This window comes from Stegostoma tigrinum, chromosome 11 (assembly GCF_030684315.1).
Source record: "Stegostoma tigrinum isolate sSteTig4 chromosome 11, sSteTig4.hap1, whole genome shotgun sequence".
NCBI classification, from domain to species: domain Eukaryota; kingdom Metazoa; phylum Chordata; class Chondrichthyes; order Orectolobiformes; family Stegostomatidae; genus Stegostoma; species Stegostoma tigrinum.
Window position 1 is genome coordinate 13,940,864 of NC_081364.1, and position 19,932 is coordinate 13,960,795.

At 44.3% G+C, this 19,932-nt stretch overlaps 1 protein-coding gene across 1 annotated transcript in view; it reads right to left on the reverse strand.

The window, feature by feature from the left end:
* The window catches only part of mon1a (MON1 secretory trafficking family member A), a 39,936-nt gene extending 21,123 nt beyond the window's left edge, over positions 1 to 18,813 (reverse strand). Inside the window, exons 1-2 of the mRNA XM_048547671.2 lie at positions 18,565 to 18,813; positions 7,573 to 7,718 (exon numbers count right to left, since the gene is read on the reverse strand). Coding sequence (XP_048403628.1) covers positions 7,573 to 7,699 — 127 coding nt within the window. The 5' untranslated portion in view covers positions 7,700 to 7,718; positions 18,565 to 18,813. The remainder of the gene's footprint in view (positions 1 to 7,572; positions 7,719 to 18,564) is intronic.
* Positions 18,814 to 19,932: the final 1,119 nt, after the last annotated feature.

Below are 19,932 nucleotides of genomic sequence, written 5' to 3' on the forward strand. Positions count from 1 at the left end.
AACCACCCGCTCAACCCCATCCCTGTAACCTTGCATTTCCCATGGCCAGAATCGAACCCAGGTCACTGGCACTGTGAGGCAGCAGTGCTAACCACTGAGCCACCGTACTGCCCTGATGGTGCGATTTCAATTCAATAAAATTATAGAATTAAGAGCCTAATGGTGGCCAGGAATCCATAGTCAATTGTTGGAGGGGGAGCCCACCAGGTTCACTACTGTATTTTAGTAAAGGAAACTGCTGTCCTAACTTGGTCTGGTGTACGTGTGACTCCTGAACCACATCATCTGGAGCAATAAAGTGCTCCAGGCAGCAGTTAAAAGTTGGCCACGTCAATTCTGGCCTGGAGTCACATGCAGGCCAGATCAGGTCAGGACAGCAGATTTCCTTCTCTCAAGGACATTGTTGTAAAAATCAGGTTCAATAATCAACAGTGGTTATGTGGTTGCCAGTAGCTACATTCAGATTTTACCGAATTCAGATTTCACCATGTGTTGTGAAGGATTTGAACTGCCAAGTCCCAGAACATTAGCCTAATGCAGCGATACTACCACAGTACAACAATCCCCCACAACACCAGTAAAAATTTAACAATGAGCCACAAAGGGACCTATGAGGACAGCAGAGCAAAGGCTTGGCTGCAGTAGTAGGCTTGAAGAGAATGGTAAAAGGGGGGGGAAAGTGAGCTATTGAGGGGGGCACAGGTTTAGAGAGGATTTCAGAGCTGATGACTTTAGGCAGCAAAAGGCACAGTTTTTTCCCCCCTTTATTTATTCATGGGATAAGGGTGTTGCTGGTTAGGCAGCATTTATTGCCCATCCCTAATTGCCCAGAGGGCAGTTAAGAGTCAACAACATTGCTGTAGGCCTGGGAACCACATGCATGCCAGATCAGGTAAGGATGGCAGTTTCCTTCCCTGAAGGACATTAGAGACCAGATGGGTTTTTTCCCCGACAATTGGCAGTGGATTCACGGTCATCATTAGACTCTTAATTCCAGATTTTTACTGAACTCAAATTCCTCTAACTGCCATGGTGGGATTCAAACCCAGGTCTCCAGGACATTATGTGGGTCTCTGGATTAACAGTCCAGCAATAAAACCACTAGGCCATCGCCTCTCCCATGGTGCCAATGGTGAAGTGCTAAAACTCATGGTTTCTCAAAAGGCTAGAATCGAAGGAGCATAGAAATCTCAAAAAGCTGTCCAGCAACACAAATGGCAAATTGGGGTGTGTGTGTATGTGTGCGTTTTTTTTGATTAGCGCCATTCATGACCACTGGCTATCTCAAAGCACCAAGGCAAACTTTTATATTGACATGTATTTCTGACATTACATCAGCCAATTTGGACACAGCAAGCTCACACGCACTGTAATAATGAGCATTAAGCTATTTTTAACCAAAGGAACCACAGATGCTAGAAATCAGGGACGAAAACAGATGTTGCTGGAAAAGCTCAGCAGGTCTGGCGGCAACTGCGAAGAAAAATCAGAACTGTTCCGAGGAAGGGTCACCAGACCCGAAACTGATTATTCTAAACTCTGATTTTTCTTCAGAGGTGCTGCCAGACCTTCTGGGCTTTTCCAGCAACTGCTGTATTTGTTAAGCTATTTTTAACCATGAAGGTGAGTGGATAGAAATGGCCAGGACTTCTGGGGAAAATTTCCCTTGCTCTTCTGTGAAATATTGCGTTGGGATCACAGTGCCTTAGTTTAAAGCCTCTTTCAAAAAAATAACTCTCTCACACAACTGCAATATCACTGTGTGGGCCAGTACCAAGAAATAAAAAACCGATCCCTATGTGTGCACTTACAATTAGGATCCGACACTCACGGGGCATCTGGAGCACAGTTTTATTGAGCTTACATTTTTATTAAGAGGAAAGATATCCATTCTGAGAGGTGAAAATTTTTACACCGCTACGAGCCCAGGTGATCAGATCCAAATGTGAGTTCACTCCAGCAGCTTCTACTTTCCAGGTCTCATTAAGCCTAGTACCTTGTGACATTAAGATGTACCACTTCAGCTGCCAATTTATTTTAAAATTATGAGCAGTCTCGCATCTACTGTATTTTTTAAAAACTAATTAATGGGATGTTAATGTCACTGGAAAAGGTAGCAACCAGTAGCCATTGTTGATTGTTTTTCGAAACGAAGCTGGGAGGGAGCAGTAATGTTGTGGCCATGCCAAAAAGCTAGCAATCGAGATCTCCTAGAGGACATGAGTTCAAGCCCACCATAGCAGTTGGTGAAATTTAGAATCAGTAAAAATATGCTGAATACATAACTACCCGAAAATATTGTTAAATACCATATGGTTCACAAAATTTCCTTCGCAGAAGGAAATCGGCTGTCCTCCATGTGACTCCAGACCCACATTTTTAACTGCAATAAATGATTAGATTCGATTCCCTACAGTGTGGAACCAGGCCCTTTGGCCCAACAAGTCCACACCACCCCTTGGAGGATCCCAACCAGACCCATCCCCTTATAACCCACACACCCCTGAACACTACGGGCAATTTATCATGGACAATCCACCTAACCTGCACATCTTTGGACTGTGGGAGGAAACCGGAGCACCCAGAGGAAACCCACGCAGACAGATGATGTTCTAGCCATGTCCACATTCCACGATCAAATTTTTTTTAAAAACTGTGTATTTTTCAAATATTTCAAAGGGCAGTCAAGTATCGAGCATAAACAAGCCAGGATTTTAAAACAGTTTTAAAGTAGACAGTTTTTAAAATTGTCTAGCTATGTTACTGACATTGACATCTTTTTCAAAATGGGAAAAAAGGGACCACAATTTATTTCATGAACCAAAGTGAAATTTCCAAAATATATCAGCGAGATTTGAATGCATAGATTCCAAATCAGTAATCCAAGCCTGCACTACTAAATTAATTGTATATTCACGATGCTACCACACCATTCTAGGACAGAGTTTCAGTCAATATTCTTCTATAACCATCTTCTACAAGATGCACAAGGCATAAATCCATCAGCGTTTAAAACTTTCTGCTCTGCCTTCCTCTATAAAGCTTTAGAAACTCTTGATAATTAGACTTACCGATGCATGCTAATAAGCACTGAGATAGAAGCCAGGGAACCTCACCTACTTATATTCACTTTTACCTGGACCTGCTCGTACTTGCTTGTTGTCCCTTGTCTTCTGGGACCAGCCAGTTGGGAGAAGACAAGAGTGTGCACTGTTCAGACAATATCTCTTATAAGTATGTTTCAAATTCACATTACTGAAACAAGACTGGTTAATGTACAGATCATTTTACTTGGAAATCAAGGTGACACAGTGTTTTGACATAGCAAACTTTTTTTTTTCTCCCTGGCTCACTTCTATCTCAACAAACAAGAAAATCGTGATCTGCAGGATTGGAAAACCCCACGCAATATTTTGTCAAGATAATAAAATGTGAGGCTGGATGAACGCAGCAGGCCCAGCAGCATCTCGGGAGCACAAAAGCTGACGTTTCGGGCCTTGACCCTTCATCAGAGAGGGGGATGGGGAAGAGGGTTCTGGAATAAATAGGGAGAGAGGGGGAGGCGGACCAAAGATGGAGAGAAAAGAAGATAGGTGGAGAGGAGAGTATAGGTGGGGAGGTAGGGAGGGGATAGGTCAGTCCAGGGAAGATGGACAGGTCAAGGAGGTGGGATGAGGTTGGTAGTTAGGAGATGGAGGTGCGGCTTGGGGTGGGAGGAAGGGATGGGTGAGAGGAAGAACAGGTTAGGGAGGCAGAGACAGGCTGGACTGATTTTGGGATGCAGTGGGTGGAGGGGAAGAGCTGGGCTGGTTGTGTGGTGCAGTGGGGGGAGGGGACAAACTGGGCTGGTTTTGGGATGCAGTGGGGGAAGGGGAGATTTTGAAGCTGGTGAGGTCCACATTGATACCATTGGGCTGCAGGGTTCCCAAGCGGAATATGAGTTGCTGTTCCTGCAACTTTCGGGTGGCATCATTGTGGCACTGCAGGAGGTCCATGATGGACATGTCATCTAAAGAATGTGAGGGGGAGAGTAGAAATGGTTCGCGACTGGGAGGTGCAGTTGTTTATTGCGAACTGAGTTGAGGTGTTCTGCAAAGCAGTCCCCAAGCCTCCGCTTGGTTTCCCCAATGTTGAGGAAGCCACACCGGGTACAATGGATACAGTATACCACATTGGCAGATGTGTAGGTAAACCTCTGCTTAATATGGAAAGTCATCTTGTGGCCTGGGATAGGGGTGAGGGAGGAGGTGTGGGGGCAAGTGTAGCATTTCCTGCGGTTGCAGGGGAAGGTGCCGGGTGTGGTGGGGTTGGAGGGCAGTGTGGAGCGAACAAGGGAGTCACGGAGATAGAGCACGGGCCCCAGCTATGCCTGCCTCTTTGTAGGTTACGTGGAACTGTCCCTGTTCCGCACCTACACAGGCCCCAAAGCCCACCTCTTCCTCCGGTACATTGATGACTGTATCAGCGCCGCCTCTTGCTCCCCAGAGGAGCTCGAACACTTCATCCACTTCACCAACACCTTCCACCCCAACCTTCAGTTCACCTGGGCCATCTCCAGCACATCCCTCACCTTCCTGGACCTCTCAGTCTCCATCTCAGGCAACCAGCTTGTAACTGATGTCCACCTCAAGCCCACTGACTCCCACAGCTACCTAGAATACGCCTCCTCCCACCCACCCTCCTGCAAAAATTCCATCCCCGTTCCCAATTCCTCCGCCTCCGCCGCATCTGCTCCCACGATGAGGCATTCCACTCCCGCGCATCCCAGATGTCCAAGTTCTTCAAGGACCGCAACTTTCCCCCCACAGTGGTCGAGAACGCCCTTGACCCTGTCTCCCGCATTTCCCACAACACATCCCTCACACCCTGTCCCCGCCACAACCGCCCAAAGAGGATCCCCCTCGTTCCCACACGCCACCCCACCAACCTCTGGATACAACGCATCATCCTCCGACACTTCCGCCATTAACAATCCAACCCCACCACCCAAGATATTTTTCCATCCCCACCCTTGTCTGCTTTCCGGAGAGACCACTCTCTCTGTGACTCCCTTGTTCGCTCCACACTGCCCTCCAACCCCACCACACCCGGCACCTTCCCCTGCAACCGCAGGAAATGCTACACTTGCCCCCACACCTCCTCCCTCACCCCTACCCCAGGCCACAAGATGACTTTCCATATTAAGCAGAGGTTCACCTGCACATCTGCCAATGTAATATACTGTATCCATTGTACCAGGAGTGGCTTCCTCTACATTGGGGAAGGCAAGCGGAGGCTTGGGGACTGCTTTGCAGAACACCTCCGCTCGGTTCGCAATAAAGAACTGCACCTCCCAGTCGTGAACCATTTCTACTCCCCGTCACATTCTTTAGAATGACATGTCCATCGTGGACCTCCTGCAGTGCCACAATGATGCCACACGAAAGTTGCAGGAACAGCAACTCATATTCCACTTGGGAACCCTGCAGCCCAATGGTATCAATGTGGACCTCACCAGCTTCAAAATCTCCCCTTCCCCCACTGCATCCCAAAACCAGCCCAGTCTGTCCCCTCCCCCCACTGCACCACACAACCAGCCCAGCTCTTCCCCTCCACCCACTGCATCCCAAAATCAGTCCAGCCTGTCTCTGCCTCCCTAACCTGTTCTTCCTCTCGCCCATCCCTTCCTCCCACCCCAAGCCGCACCTTCATCTCCTAACTACCAACCTCATCCCACCTCCTTGACCTGTCCGTCTTCCCTGGACTGACCTATCCCCTCCCTACCTCCCCACCTATACTCTCCTCTCCACCTATCTTCTTTTCTCTCCATCTTCGGTCCGCCTCCCCACCTCTCTCTATTTATTCCAGAACTTTTACCCCATCCCCCTCTCTGAAGAAGGGTCAAGGCCTGAAACGTCAGCTTTTGTGGTCCTGAGATGCTGCTGGGCCTGCTGTGTTCATCCAGCCTCACATTTTATTACCTTGCATTCTCCAGTGTCTGCAGTTCCCATTATCACTGATACAATATTTTGTCAAACGAGTGCCAGTGGCAGCATTTCTTGCATATTTTCCGCCTCTCTGGGACTTCTCCTCCAGATCTACCCTCAGATAAATTAATTTCTGTCTCAATCTTTTCTGAAATCTCACCTTAACAAGGATGTGGAGAGAAAAACATCACTTCTCACTGATTAAATGGAAAATTTGACATCAAATCAGCCAATGGGGGGGGGGGGTATGCTTATGGGTCAGCCACAGCTCAGCTAGTAGCACTCTTGCCTTTAAGCCAGAAGTTAGTGGTCCAAGCCCCAGTCCAAAATACAAAGCACAGAAGTGAAGGTTGTCTCTCCAGTGGAGTACTGAAAGAGTGCTACACGTCTGGCTTTTTTTAAGCTCTTTGTTTCCCCCCCTGAGATGAACATGAGCGAACCCAAGGCAATCTGTCACAGAAGAGCAGCAGAAATTTTCCCCACATGTCCTGGCCATCCTTCACCAACAAAAGTAGCTTAACTCTCATTATCACAGTGTGTGGGAGCTTGCTGTGTACAAATTGGCTGACACACATCTGAGCGCCTTGGCGCACACACACACTCACCACAAAAAGTGCTGGACTGTCAATCTGGAGACCCAAGTAATATTCTGGTGACCCGGGTTCAAATCATGCCAGGACAGATGGTGAAAACTGAATTCAATAAAAATCTGGAAATGCCAACTTAATGATGAACACTAAACTGTTGCTGATTGTCGGGAAAAATGCCATCAGGTTCACTAATGTCCTTTAGGGAAGGAAACTGCCATCCTTACCTGCAATTTCAGACCCACAAGAATGTGGATGTCGCCTAACTGCCCTCAGAGCAATTTCGGAAAGGTAATGCATACTGGCCTGGCCAGTGACGTCCACATCCCGTGAATGGAACAAAAATGCCACACGTATAAACGTGCACACCCACACACGAACACAGGCAAACCTCCTGCTTACCTCTGGCGCCCATGTGGAAAGCACACCATATTTGTTGGAGGAGGAGTGGAAGGAAGGGGAAAAGGGTAGTGAGAGGGATTGTTTGATGGGAACTGGGAACCGAATCCAAGTTGTCAAAGATTTCTACCACTGGGACTTGGCTCATGTCACATCTGGTTCGGTCGATAGGCACTGCTTGCTATGACAAGCCTATTGTTATGTTGTGCAGTTACCTAGAAGGGGTCTGAATGGACCTTAGTCATTTCTACTGCAGCAATTCCTACTCACCCCTACCTGAACCTACAAGTGCTACCAAGAAACTAATCTGTCAGCAGAGAAAGAGTAATGAAGGCCTACTGTTGGAGACAGCCACAGAGTCAAATCTAAGTGTTACTGGATCTGGATGAGGGAAGAGAGACAAACATGGGGCTTCTCTGGCTTGTAATTAAGCTGTGTGTGCGCTCGTGTGTATTGTGTGCGTATGAAACAACCTTCAACATTTACCAGCTGCTTCAGTTAAAAGGTTAGAAAGTACAGTTTAACCATCAGACGTAACACAAGCTCTCGAGAGGCGAGAGCTGAGTGCTCTCTTTCTCTTTTGTTTATTCTTTCCCTTAGTCTAGATCAGGACTTCTTACCAGGCTCAGTGCCTTCCACAAGGCCAGGTGTGGGGCTCTCCGATCTGTTACCACGCTGGAGGTCAGCTGGGGCCAAGGAACCATTGATCTCCCAAGGTACCTTCCTGTTGTGAACATCAGCCTCCATCCTCTCATTCCCTGAGTGACTGAGAACAAGCAGAACAAAGTCAGCCACTGAAAGGAAGTGTTCATTCACATGGTAGCTAAAATTCACAGGCCTGGAAATTAGCAGCCTTCAGACCTCAAAGGGTGACAGATCTAAGGTGATGACAATGACATAAATGGGATCATGTTCCACTTAGATCCCCCTTGTAGTTCATCTCTACTCCAGCATGATCCCAGACAGCAGTTAAATCTACAGACTATTTCCATAATTGCAAATATTGTTCTTTTTTGCTCAAAATTTCCTGATGAGAACAAGATAGCAAGCCTTTATTCAGAAATGTTTGAATGTTATATAATGAAGGAGCTGGTTAGCTCAGTACATAGATAACTACCACAGAGATCAGATTAACCAGGGGTTCAATCCCCATTCCGGCTGAGGTAGGAATATAGGAACTGGGAAGGACTTACAAAACAGCCATTTGGCCCCTCAAGCTTGCTCTGCCATCCAACTAGATCATCGGTAATCTTCTACTTCAATACCCTTTTTCTGCACTATCCCCATATTCCATTGATAGATTTCTAGATGTTAAAGATCTGTTGTTCGTCTTTTATATCAATGATTTGGATGAGAATATAAGGAGGTATGGCAGTACGGTTGCAGATGACACCAAAATCAGTGGTATAGTGGGCAGTGAAGAGGTAGTGAGATCTTGATCAGATGGGTAAATGGAGTGACAAGTGGCACGTGGAGTTTAATTTAAACAAATGTGAAATGTTGTATTTTGGTAAGGCAAACCAGGGACTTGCACACTTAATGGTGGGGCCTGGCAGTGTTGTTGAACAAAGGGACCTAGGGGTGCAGGTTCATAGTCTATTGAAGGTAGTGTCGCAGGTAGACAGGGTGGTGAAGGCAGTGCTTGGCACGCTCGCCCTTATCTGTTAGAGCATTGAGTTTAGGAGTTGGGACATCATGTTACAGTTGTGTAGGACAATTGGTATGGCCACTTTTAGAATACCGCACGCAATTCTTGTCATCCGGCTACAGGAAGAATGTTGTTAAGCTAGAAAGGGTGCAGAAAAATTCACAAGGATGATGCCAGGACTGGAGCGTTTGAATTATAAGGAGAGCCTGGATTTTGTTCCCTACTGAATCAGATGACATTATGGGAGGTTTATAAAATTATGAAAACCATGGATAAGATGAATAGACAAAGTCTTTTTCCAAGATAGGGAAGTCCAATAGTAAAACCTAGAGGGCCTTTAAGAAGAGAGGGGAAAGATTTACAAGGGACCTGAGAGACACACAGAGGATGGTGCATGTATGGAATGAGCTGCCAGAGCAAGTGGTAGAAGTGGGTACAGTTACAACATTTAAAAGATATTTGGATCGATACATGAACAGTAAAGTTTGAGACAGATATGGAATACAGACAAATGGGACTAGTTCAGTTTGGGATTTGTGATCGGTATGGACAAGTTGGCTGAAGGGTCAGTTTCCATGGTGTATGACTTTATAAATCAATGTCTGTCATGAACATAACCAATAACTGAAATCAGAATGCTTGGTAGTACAGTGGTTAGAACTGACTGCGTGAGTTTCCGCTGGGTGCTCCGGTTTCCTCCCACTGTCCAAAAAATGTCCAGGTTAGCTGGATTGGCCATGCTAAATTTCCCCACAGTGAGCAGGGATGTGCAGGCTAGAATCATCACCCACAATATATGCAGTGCTATGGGGATAAGATGACAACTGTTTGGGTGGTCAGTGCAGACTTAATGTGCCAAATGGCATCTATTTGCACTTTAGGGATTCTGTGATCTCCATATATCTGTGACAGATACAGCATTTGGGAAGTTCACCACACCCTGCAGAAGATATTCCTCCTAAATGGCCTATGGCAAAGTACTACAGATTTGAAGACAGAAAGCAAGAAAGAAACTCCGCAACTCTGGCAGCATCTCCTGGGGGGAAAGAGAGGGAGAAAAGAGGAGAGAATCTCATGTTTGGAGTCTAATACATCAGCTCTTCAGAGCTAAGTGGTCTCCCTCATGTTCTGAGATCGTCCCCCTGGTTTTAGACCATGTTCCCAGCCAGAGGGATCATCAATCCTTTGTCTACTCTATCAAGGCTGATAAGCTTCAAATGTTACCTCTTCTGACCTTCAGAGAATACACACTTAGTCTCTTCAATCTCTCCATCTTGCCATCCCAGCCTAGTAAGCATAGAGTCTGCCTCCTAACCAGACAAAAAAAAAACAATACAGCACATCATGGTCAGGCAAAGAATCACCCTCCTTGACGTAAAGGGCTTGTGATGGTGAAGAAGACATTATATTGAGGAACTAACACCACCCATTATCTCTTTATTTTTAAGATGTTTCAAAGCAAAGCTTCATGGCATCATTTACTGGGGAATTCAAATACTAATGACAGCTCCCAGCATCAACTTTAAAATTAGTAAACACCAGCTTAAATGGAAATAGGAGTATGTGCATGTCCAGTTTTAAAATTACACGCAATGTTTCCTTCTCATTTAGACTGTTCCAGATCTGCATTGGGATGCTGAAGAAGTGTGAAGTTTCCTCATTTATTCATGCTTGGAAAAAAAGCATTTGTTCCTTTACCTTAATAATGTGAATTGTGTTCTCATGAATTGGGGAGCCTTTTAGTTACCAAAACAGGAAGAAGTAAATTTTCATATCAAACACTCAACTTTGGGACAAGGTTAAGTCTTGATCCCACAGCCAGTATAAATTGGGCTTAAATTTCATTCACAAAGTTTGTTCGGGGAGTAATTACACGTAATAAAACCAAAGAACTGCAGAGGCTGTCAATAAGAAACAAAAATAGAAATTGCTGGAAAAGCTCAGCAGGTCTGGCAGTATCTGTGGTGAGAAATCAGAGATCAAAGTTAACATCTCCAATCGAGTGACCCTTGCTCAGAACCCAGAGTGGTGAGAAAAGGGTCATTCAACCCGAAACGTTAACTCTGATTTCTCTTCACAGATGCTGCCAGGCCTGCTTGAGTTTTTCCAACAATTTCCATTTTCGTTTGCAAATTATATTTGGCATCTCCTTTTTTTTTACATAAAAAAATTATTAGGTAGTTCCATAAGCACTACAATCCCTATAAGCAAGGGTCATTGCAAGTCTCAAACACCCATGTGCAGCATTACTTAAAGAAGGATGGTGACTGAGAGGAGTTTTATTTGATTCAGGCCTGTAATGAATGGGTTGACTCTTAAGCAAAGTTTGGAACCAAGCACAGCCCGTCCAACGCAGCTTAGAATAGTGAGGGTGACTTGATTGAAGTGTACAAGATCCTGAACGGTGTTGACAAGGTGAAAGTGGAAAGGATGTTTGCTCCTGGGTGAGTCTAGTCTACTTTTTAAATTAGGGGTTGCCCCTCTAGGACGAAGATACATGTGTCTTTGGGACCTGCTGCCTCAAAAAAGGTGGTGGAAGAGCAGTCACTGAATATTTTTAAGGCAAATATAGCTAGATTTTTGAGGGAATCAAAGGACTAACAAATTGAAGAGAATCAAAGATATGAGGAATGGATGGTAATGGGGACACAAAGAGATCAGCCATGATTTTACTGAATGCAACAGCAGGTTTAATGGGCCAAATGTCCTACATCTGCTATTTGATACTGTTGTAGGTGAGATCCCAGGTCTACATTGAGTCAGCTAGCCCTGCCCATCTTGATAATCCTGGATCAGAGAAGCAACACTCTGCACAACCAAACACCAGAGCTCTCAAATGGGATTGCATTCCTTAATGGAGAACAGCATGTCAGGCAGCAAAAGAGTAGGAAAATTGATGTTCTACGCTGTATTAATTATCGTGAAGAAGGGTATAAACCCAAAACATTGACTTTCCTGCTGCTCTGATGCTGCTTGGCCTGCTGTGCTCCTCTAGCCACGCTGTATTGACTCTGACACCAGCATCTGCAGTTCTTGCTGTCCCCTTGTTCTCTGTGAAACTCTGCCAACATTGCCAAGTCAAGGAGGCAGGGGGCAGGCTCACTGTGATGGATTCAGAGTCAAAAATCCAGAGGACATTCACTCTTCCAACTTACATAACAATGGGAACTTGACCAAGGAAGCATCACTCAATAAATAAAACATGTCAGCATAAAGAAAGAAGAAAAATACCACACTGCTATTTCCACAGCAAATGTATAATGCACAGCAAGATCCAAATTTGCTCTGTATCTATTTCTCCTGTCAGCTGCCCAAGGCTATTGGAGCACTTATTTTGGAAATATATAAACTTCTCTTGAACTGTTTCTGCCAATGTTGTTCTTCCCTGTGTTGTGGGTTCAAGTTCCACTCCAGGATTCAAAGAAACAATTTAACTGTCACTTCACCGTCCTACCGGGACAGTACCATGTTACTGCAAGAGCTATTCTCCAATTTAGGTATAAAACAGCCCCATCTGATTGTTCCACACCACAGTTTAGAGTGGAATGGGAAATTCTGAGGCAATTTCGTCAACAACTCTCCCTCAAACAAACAACGACCATCCCCAACCCGGACAAAAACAGCTAAACAAATTTATCAATGTTATTAGCTTGTGGATCATTGCTGTGAGAGACTGTCTGCTACATTCATCCACAGTCAGTGTTCCTCCTAGAAGGTAATTAATTGCAAACTGACAATCAGCGATAAAAGGTTCTACGAAAGTACAATTTCTATCTTTATACTCTGGCTTTAACCAAGGTTGTAAAACATGTTCGGTCTATTAGCAAATAACCACTTCTTATTTGATGTGAGATTTTCTCCCCCCGAAAAATTGTGTCTAGGAAGGATTTCTGACTCAATATATAGATACGCTGACCAGAGGGGAGGCCGTATTGGATTTGGTGCTTGGCAACAAACCAAGTCAGGTGTCAGATCTCTCGGTGGGAGAGCACATTGGTGATGGTGATCACAACTCCCTGGCATTTACTATAGTCATGGAGAGGGATAAGAGCAGATGGTATTGGAAAGTATTTAATTTGAGGGAGGGGGAATTACAATGTTATTAGGCAGGAACTGCAGACCATAAACTGGAAACAGATGTTCTCAGAGAAATACACAACAGAAATGTCAAGGTTGTTTAGAGAGCACTTGCTAGGAGTTCAGGATAGGTCTCTCCCAATGAGGCAAGGAAGGGATGGTAAGGTGAAGGAACCTTTGATTACAAGACATGTGGAACACCTAGTCAAGAGAAAGAAGGAAGCTTACTTAAGTTTGAGGAAGCAAGGATTCACAGGGCTCTACAGGGTGACAAGGTAGCCAGGAAGGAACTGAAGAATGGACTTACGAGAGCGAGAAGAGGGTTTGAAAAAGCCTTGGCAGGTAGGATTAAGGAAAACCGCAAGGCGTTCTGTACATATTTGAGGAACAAGAGGATGGCCAGAGTAAGGATAGGGCCAATCAGGGATAGTGGAGGGACTTGTGCATGGAGTCGCAGGAGGTAGGAGAGGTCCTTAATGAATACTTTGCTTCAGTATTCACCAGTGAGACAAATCATGTTCTTTTGTGAGGACAGCATGAAACAGGCTGATATTACGAAGGAGGATGTACCAAAAATTTTGAAAACCATGAGGATAGATACGTCCCAGGGCCAGACGGGATATACCCAAGGTTCCTACGTGAAGCGAGGGAAGAGACTGCTGCCCCTTTGGTGATGATCTTTGTGTCCTTAATGTCAACCAGAGTAGTACCAGAAGATTGGAGGGTGGCAAATGTCCTTCCCTTGTTCAAGAAAGGGAATAGGGATAACCCTGGGAATTACAGACCAGTCAGGCTACCTTCTGTGGTGGGGAAATTACTGGAGAGGATTCTGAGAGATAGTATTTACGATTATTTGGAAAAGCACAGTTTCACTAGAAATAGTCAGCATGGCTTTGAGAGGGGCAGGTCATGCGTCACAAGCCTTATTGTATTCTTTGAGGACGTGACAAAACACAATGATGAAGGTAGAGCAGTGGATGTGGTGTATATGGATTTTAGCAAGGCATTTGATCAGGTTCTTCATGGTAGGCTCATTCAGAAAGTAAGGAGGCATGGGATCCAGGGAAATTCTGGATACAAAAATGCCTGTCTGATAGAACACAGAGGGTGGTAGCAGATGGAACATATTCAGCCTGGAGCTTGGTGACCAGTGGTGTTCTGCAGGGATCTGTTCTGGGACCTCTGCTCTTTGTGATCTTTATAAATGACTTGGATGAGTAAGTGGAAGGGTGGGTTAGTAAGTTTGCTGATGACTTGAAGGTTGGTAGAGTTGTGGATAGTGTGGAGGGCTGTTGTAGTTTGCAACGGGACATTCACAGGTTGCAGGCCTGGGCAAAGAAGTGGCAGGTGGAAATCAACCCAGAAAAGTGTGAAGTGATTCAGTTTGGAAGGTCGAATTTGAATACAGCATACAGGTTTAATGGCACGACACTTGGCAATGTGGAGGAACAGAGGGATCTTGAGGTCTATGTCCATTGATCCATGAATGTTGCTACCCAAGTTGGTAACGTTGCAAAGAAGGAGTATGGTGTGTTGGTTTTCATTGGCAGTGGGTTGAGTTTAAGAGCTGTGATGTTAGACATTCCAGGAAGGATGTGGAAGCTTTCGAGGGGGTGCACAAGAGATATTCCAGGGTGCTGCCTGGACTGCAGGGCAGGCCTTATGAGGAACACTTGAGGGAGCTAAGGCTTTTCTCATTGGAACAAAGAAGGATGAGAGGTTACTTGACAGAGGTGTACAAGATGATGACAGGCATAGATAGAGTGGATAGCCAGAGGCTTTTTTTCCCAATGCAGAAATGACTATTACAAGGGGGCATAATTTTAAGGTGACTGGAGTAAGGTACAGGGCAGATGTCAGAGGTAGGTTCTTTACACAGAGTGGGGGTGTGTGGAATGCGCTGCCGGCAATGGTAGTGCAGTCAGATACATTAGGGACATTTAAGTGACTCTTTGATAGGCATATGGCAGAACAGTAAAATGTAGGGTATGCAATGTAGTTAGATCCTAGAGTAGGATAATAGGTCAGCACAATATCATGGGCCAAAAGGGCCTGTGCTGTTCTATGTTCTAACTGAAGTTAAACAAATGAATCAGTGCCTGAAAAAAAAGGTCAGAAATTGGTTTGATAATTAATACGCCATAAAACAACATCAAGATTCAGGCTTGTTGATTTAAGGCTTATCATTTGGGAACAACAGCCTTCAGCATTTTGAAGCATTTAAATCACCCCTTTAATGTCCCTTAAGGAAATATATTTGCTTAGAATTTGGTTATAAATTCAAAGGACACGTCCACCCATTGTTGTTAAAGGAATAAGTTTCGAATGCCACAAGAAACAATATTGAAAAGTGAGGCTGTTAAATTGGCCAATACGACAAATTGTACTTCAAACACCTGTGAACTAATTTGAATGTGGTTTTTAAAAAATTGACTTGACTGATGCTGATTAATTTCATTGTATAATCTGTCCTAATATTATAGGGTATAGTTGTGCAATATAGCATGTGATGTCAGCGAGCTCAGTTGGCCAAATGGCCAAAGTCCTGGATTCTCCTGCACAGAAAACTCCAAATTCATAAATATCTAACAGTAATCTACAACAGGAACCCTTCGTTCATTCATTCTTTGCAGAAACACTTGCTTGATTTCCCCCCTACTCTAAAACCAGATAACCCAATACAAAGAAGGGCGGAAACGAAATTTAAGTTTGTTCTCAGTCTAATACTGAGAATAAATGGTCCCTTTTAATATCACAACCACTGCCATTGAGCACACAAAGACAAATGTCCTGCAAGTTTAGACCCAAGCTCTGTGAGTACACCTACATCACATAGGCTGAAGCAATTCGAGAAGGTAACCTAGCCATCCTGTGGAAGAATTTTTAAAAGAACATAAAGTAGCATTTGGGGAGGTTTTAGAAGAATCCGGTAGTTTCATACTCAAAGTTACTGAAGCTAACTTTTAAATTCAGATTTTGTTATTTAATTTGTTTTTCACAATTACCACGTTGGGATGCAAACATGCATCTCCACTTGTATAACCATTACCATGCCCACTTGATAAAATTGTATCTAAACTTCCATCATATTCCTTTATCTAAATAATTCAAAGTTATTTCAAATAAAGAAACTTTATGGATTCAAATCTTGTTAGTTCTGTGTCCGAAGGATGATAATTGGGTTTCAAAAACAGGGTCACACAGCAGCATCAGTGAACATCTCCTTTGAGTGTGCAAACACCTTTGCCTACAATGTGAAACTCTAGTTTTTGTTGTATTCTCCCACGCGTCAAACACTTCACTCCTTCGTGCAGAAGAAAACTCACAGAAATGCTGAGTAACAAACGGACTGGGGTTATGGGTCAGCCACAGCTGCATTGAAAGGTGGAATTGCCTGAGGAGTTAAATAGCCTTCCCTCATTCCTACGTCCTCCAAAGAAATGGATATTGATTATTCGTGAACAAATGTGTTTTATTTTATGTGAGAGCAAACACTCTGAGCCAAAGAAACCCAGCAGGTTTGGCAATATCTGTGGAGACAGAAACAGAGTTAACGTTTCAGTTCAGTATAACTCTTCTTCAGAGCTTGCTCTCTTAACACTAAATTGTTACACAATTGCGATTAGTTTAGGTTTTGATAGAGTAGATAGGGAGAAATAGTTTCCGCGAGGATCAGAATCCAGAATCCTGGCATAAAAGAAGCAAGTGAGAGATGAGGATTTTTTTTCTGCCTCATCAACTGACTCTGATCAGGAATACACTGCCTGAAAGGGTGGCAGCGGCGAAAACAGATTCAACAGTCACTTTAGGAAGATGGACAGTTGCAAATAAGTGCAAGGGCAGAGATATTGGGATCAACAGGATAACTCTTTCAATGAGCCAACAGTTGATGAGGAGCCGAATGGCCTCTTCTGCACTGTACCATGCTATGAACTAAAAAGCTGATGGAATTGATTTCTGTCCCTGCCACCTGAGTGACAATCTGTCACAGAACAGCACCCCTGCTTTACATCAATAGATGAAAATTCAACAGCCTAGTATTCAGACTGGGGTATGCCGTTTTGCATTACTTCACTCAGTGAACTAGACAGTTAGCATGTGGTTCAGAATAACAACAGCCAGGGGTTCAATCTTTGTGCCAGCTGGGGTAGACTTGAGAATTGCCTCTTTGCTCTACCCTACAATGAAATCAAGCCAACAGTCACCCACCCTCGATCAATCGAGGATGTTACATGGGGAAAAGCGAATAGCACTCATGTTCTGGCCTGAACAGTTGAAGATGAAAATCTACCCATGGGTCATGTTAGCCCAACAGCAGTTTAGGCCTATACTCTCTGGGGTTTAAGAGGATGAGAGGAGAACAAATAGAAGTATATAAGATGACAAAGTAGACAGGATATTTCTTCTTGAGGGACAATTTAGAGCAAGACCTCTTAGTTTTAAGGTAAGAGATAGCAGATTTAAAATAGAAATTAGAAATTATTTCTCTCAAATGGTCATGAATGTGTAGCATTCACTACTGCTCAGTGCAGTGGATGCTAGGACATTGAGAAAGTTTAAAGAGGAAACAGATTTTTAAATTAGTAATGGGTTTAAGGATTAGAGAGAGGCAGGACAGTGGAGTTGAGGTTGATGTGAGATCAGGCACGATTATACTGACTGGTGAAGCAGGCTTGAGGGCTTGAATGGCCTACTACTGCATCCAATTCTTATCTCCTTATTACTGTGTGGTTCCCCCCCCACCCAGTGCCAGGATTGATGGCCACTTAAGAGCAGTGGCTTAGCAACGGGTTAAATAATTAATCTCACTGTACAGTGCTGCCGAGCAGTGTTCAGGTGCTTCCCTCACAAACAGGAAGTTAGTCAACTATAAATATAACTTTGAAGAAAATTCATCCATGCATATCTGAGAACATCATCCATCCGGACAGCTGTAGCTTGAGCTAGGGGGAGCATTATGTGACATGAGGATTAGGGATGTCTGTGTGTGGGTCAGTCCCTTAGGATGAGGGTGACACTTCTTCATTGCAAGAACCTGCACGTGGAGTATTTTAATGTGGCGAGGCTATTACATTGCAACTCTCACAGGGTTCTGGCTGAGGAAGAAACTTTCTCACTCTTACTGACTAGCACAGGTAAATCAGAAGGATTTACAGATTGTACCATGGCCATTAAATCAACAAACCTTCCACAGCCATCAAGTCTTGAGGTGGAAATTGAACCTGGCGCTTCCGGCCCAGAAGCAGGGACACAGATATCCTCCTAAAAGCAGGGAGGGTGGGAGCGATTACACGAAACAAAACTAACAGGATAGCTTCCATATCCTTCTGATCTTAACTCACAAGCAGCTCTGGTGCTGGCTGTGAGGCACTGTGGTCGAGGTTGATCACCTCAGTTCCTCTTTCCAACATAATAGTGGTGACTACAAGGCAAGGCAGCGTGCAACTTGGTTATTCTGAATCAGAAAACGCCAAAAAAACAGATGCTTTAACGTCATGACTTCCCTATCCAGTTAAACAGTTGTAATTGCCAAATAATAACAAGCTCATCAACGACCATCTGTGAGAACACAATCCCAAACATGTATTGTCCAACCTATAGACAGTACTGTCTCCATTCATTCACAACCATATGCAGATTAACACCATGGATTTCCTGTCTTCCTAAACGTATTTTTGAAAAAATAGCTTTAAAACGGAATACTAGGGTTGACCTAAATGCACCTGGAATTAGTACCTATCAGCATTTTCTATAAGCAGCAGCAGTGAACACGCCATAGCCAACACGACAGATATTTAAGGGAAACTTTGATCCGTCTTAATGGTCAGTAATTCCCGATTATATCCTTCGACTGAGACAATGCAATCAATTTTCTATTGTCACAAACCTGCTTAATCTTCAGGCCTTTTATTTGCAGATTTTGTCAGGGAGGACTCAGGGTTTATCTGTATATGTATATAAATGCTCTTGGCTATTTTCTCTCGCACTCTGATGTCTTCTCCTCCACTCCCTCGCTGTTTTTTTTTAAATATTGTTTCTTCCCTTGAGGACTGCGTTTGTCGCCTCACGATGTGTCCAGAGTCCACAAGGACGTCTCATGCCCTCTCGGAAACCTACTCCTTGCATCAGAAAGGTCAAAGCCAGCTTCGCAATGAGGAAGAGCCAGCCTCCGTCCCCCTTTCTGCAGCAGCTTGCTGGGATTTGTAGTTTACAGACAAACCTACAACAACGTAGGATTAGTGACCCAACATTCTTAACCTATCCGCTTCCACCACAAGAGAACTCAACTGTGTTCTAAAAATTAGAGCCAGCCCTGTGACTCGAGATCCGGAAACTTTTGTTTTAAACATCACAAACGGTGACAGAAATTCAGAATTCTCTGTTCCAAAAACCAGTTGGAAAATCCTACACAGGCATAAAAATAGAAAGTGCTGGAGAAGCCATATATAACTATTTCCCTCTCTGCAGAGACTGCTGAGTTGCTTATTTTTTTTAAATTTCAGTGATCCAGCAGCCTTCTGTGTCCTCTGTGATTTTGACTGAGCTAACTCGTGCTCCTAATCTGAAAAATATCTGGAAAATCACCAACCACGTGCAGTCAGGAATCCCTGAAAATGGGTTTATTGCTAGAATTATAGAAGAAATTGGAATTTGTCACCCATACCGAGGCTGCATTTCCTGCTGATATGTTTTTGCAATGTAGAAGACCACTTGTGTCACATACCAGGAAATCGCACATAGGAAGCCAACATGTTGGTACTACAGTTCTGAAGAAGGGTCACTCAACCCAAAACGTTAACTCTGATTTCTCTTCACAGATGCTGCCAGAGCTGCTGAGCTTTTCCAGCAATTTCTGTTTCTGATTTGCAGCGCCCGCAGTTCTTTCGGTTTTTATGTTTGTACCCATGATGGATGGAAGGCTGTGTCAAAATGGTTCCTCAGTACACACAGAGTTCCAAGTTGGCAAAAACCCCATGCTGAGGGCAAAGATGTGGGGAAATTTATATCTAAGTTTTGGTTTCTCTATCACTGGGTATTAACTGGGTGGTTCGGTGGTTAGCAATGCTGCCTCACAATGCCAGGGACCCAGATTCAATTCCACCTCCACATGACTGACTGTGTGGAGTTTGCACATTCTCCCTGTGTCTGCATGGGTTCCCTCTGGGTGCTCGTTTCCTCCCACAGTCCAAAGGTGTGCAGGTGGATTGGCCATGCCAAATTTCACATAGGCTTCGGCACAGTGGCTCAGTGGTTA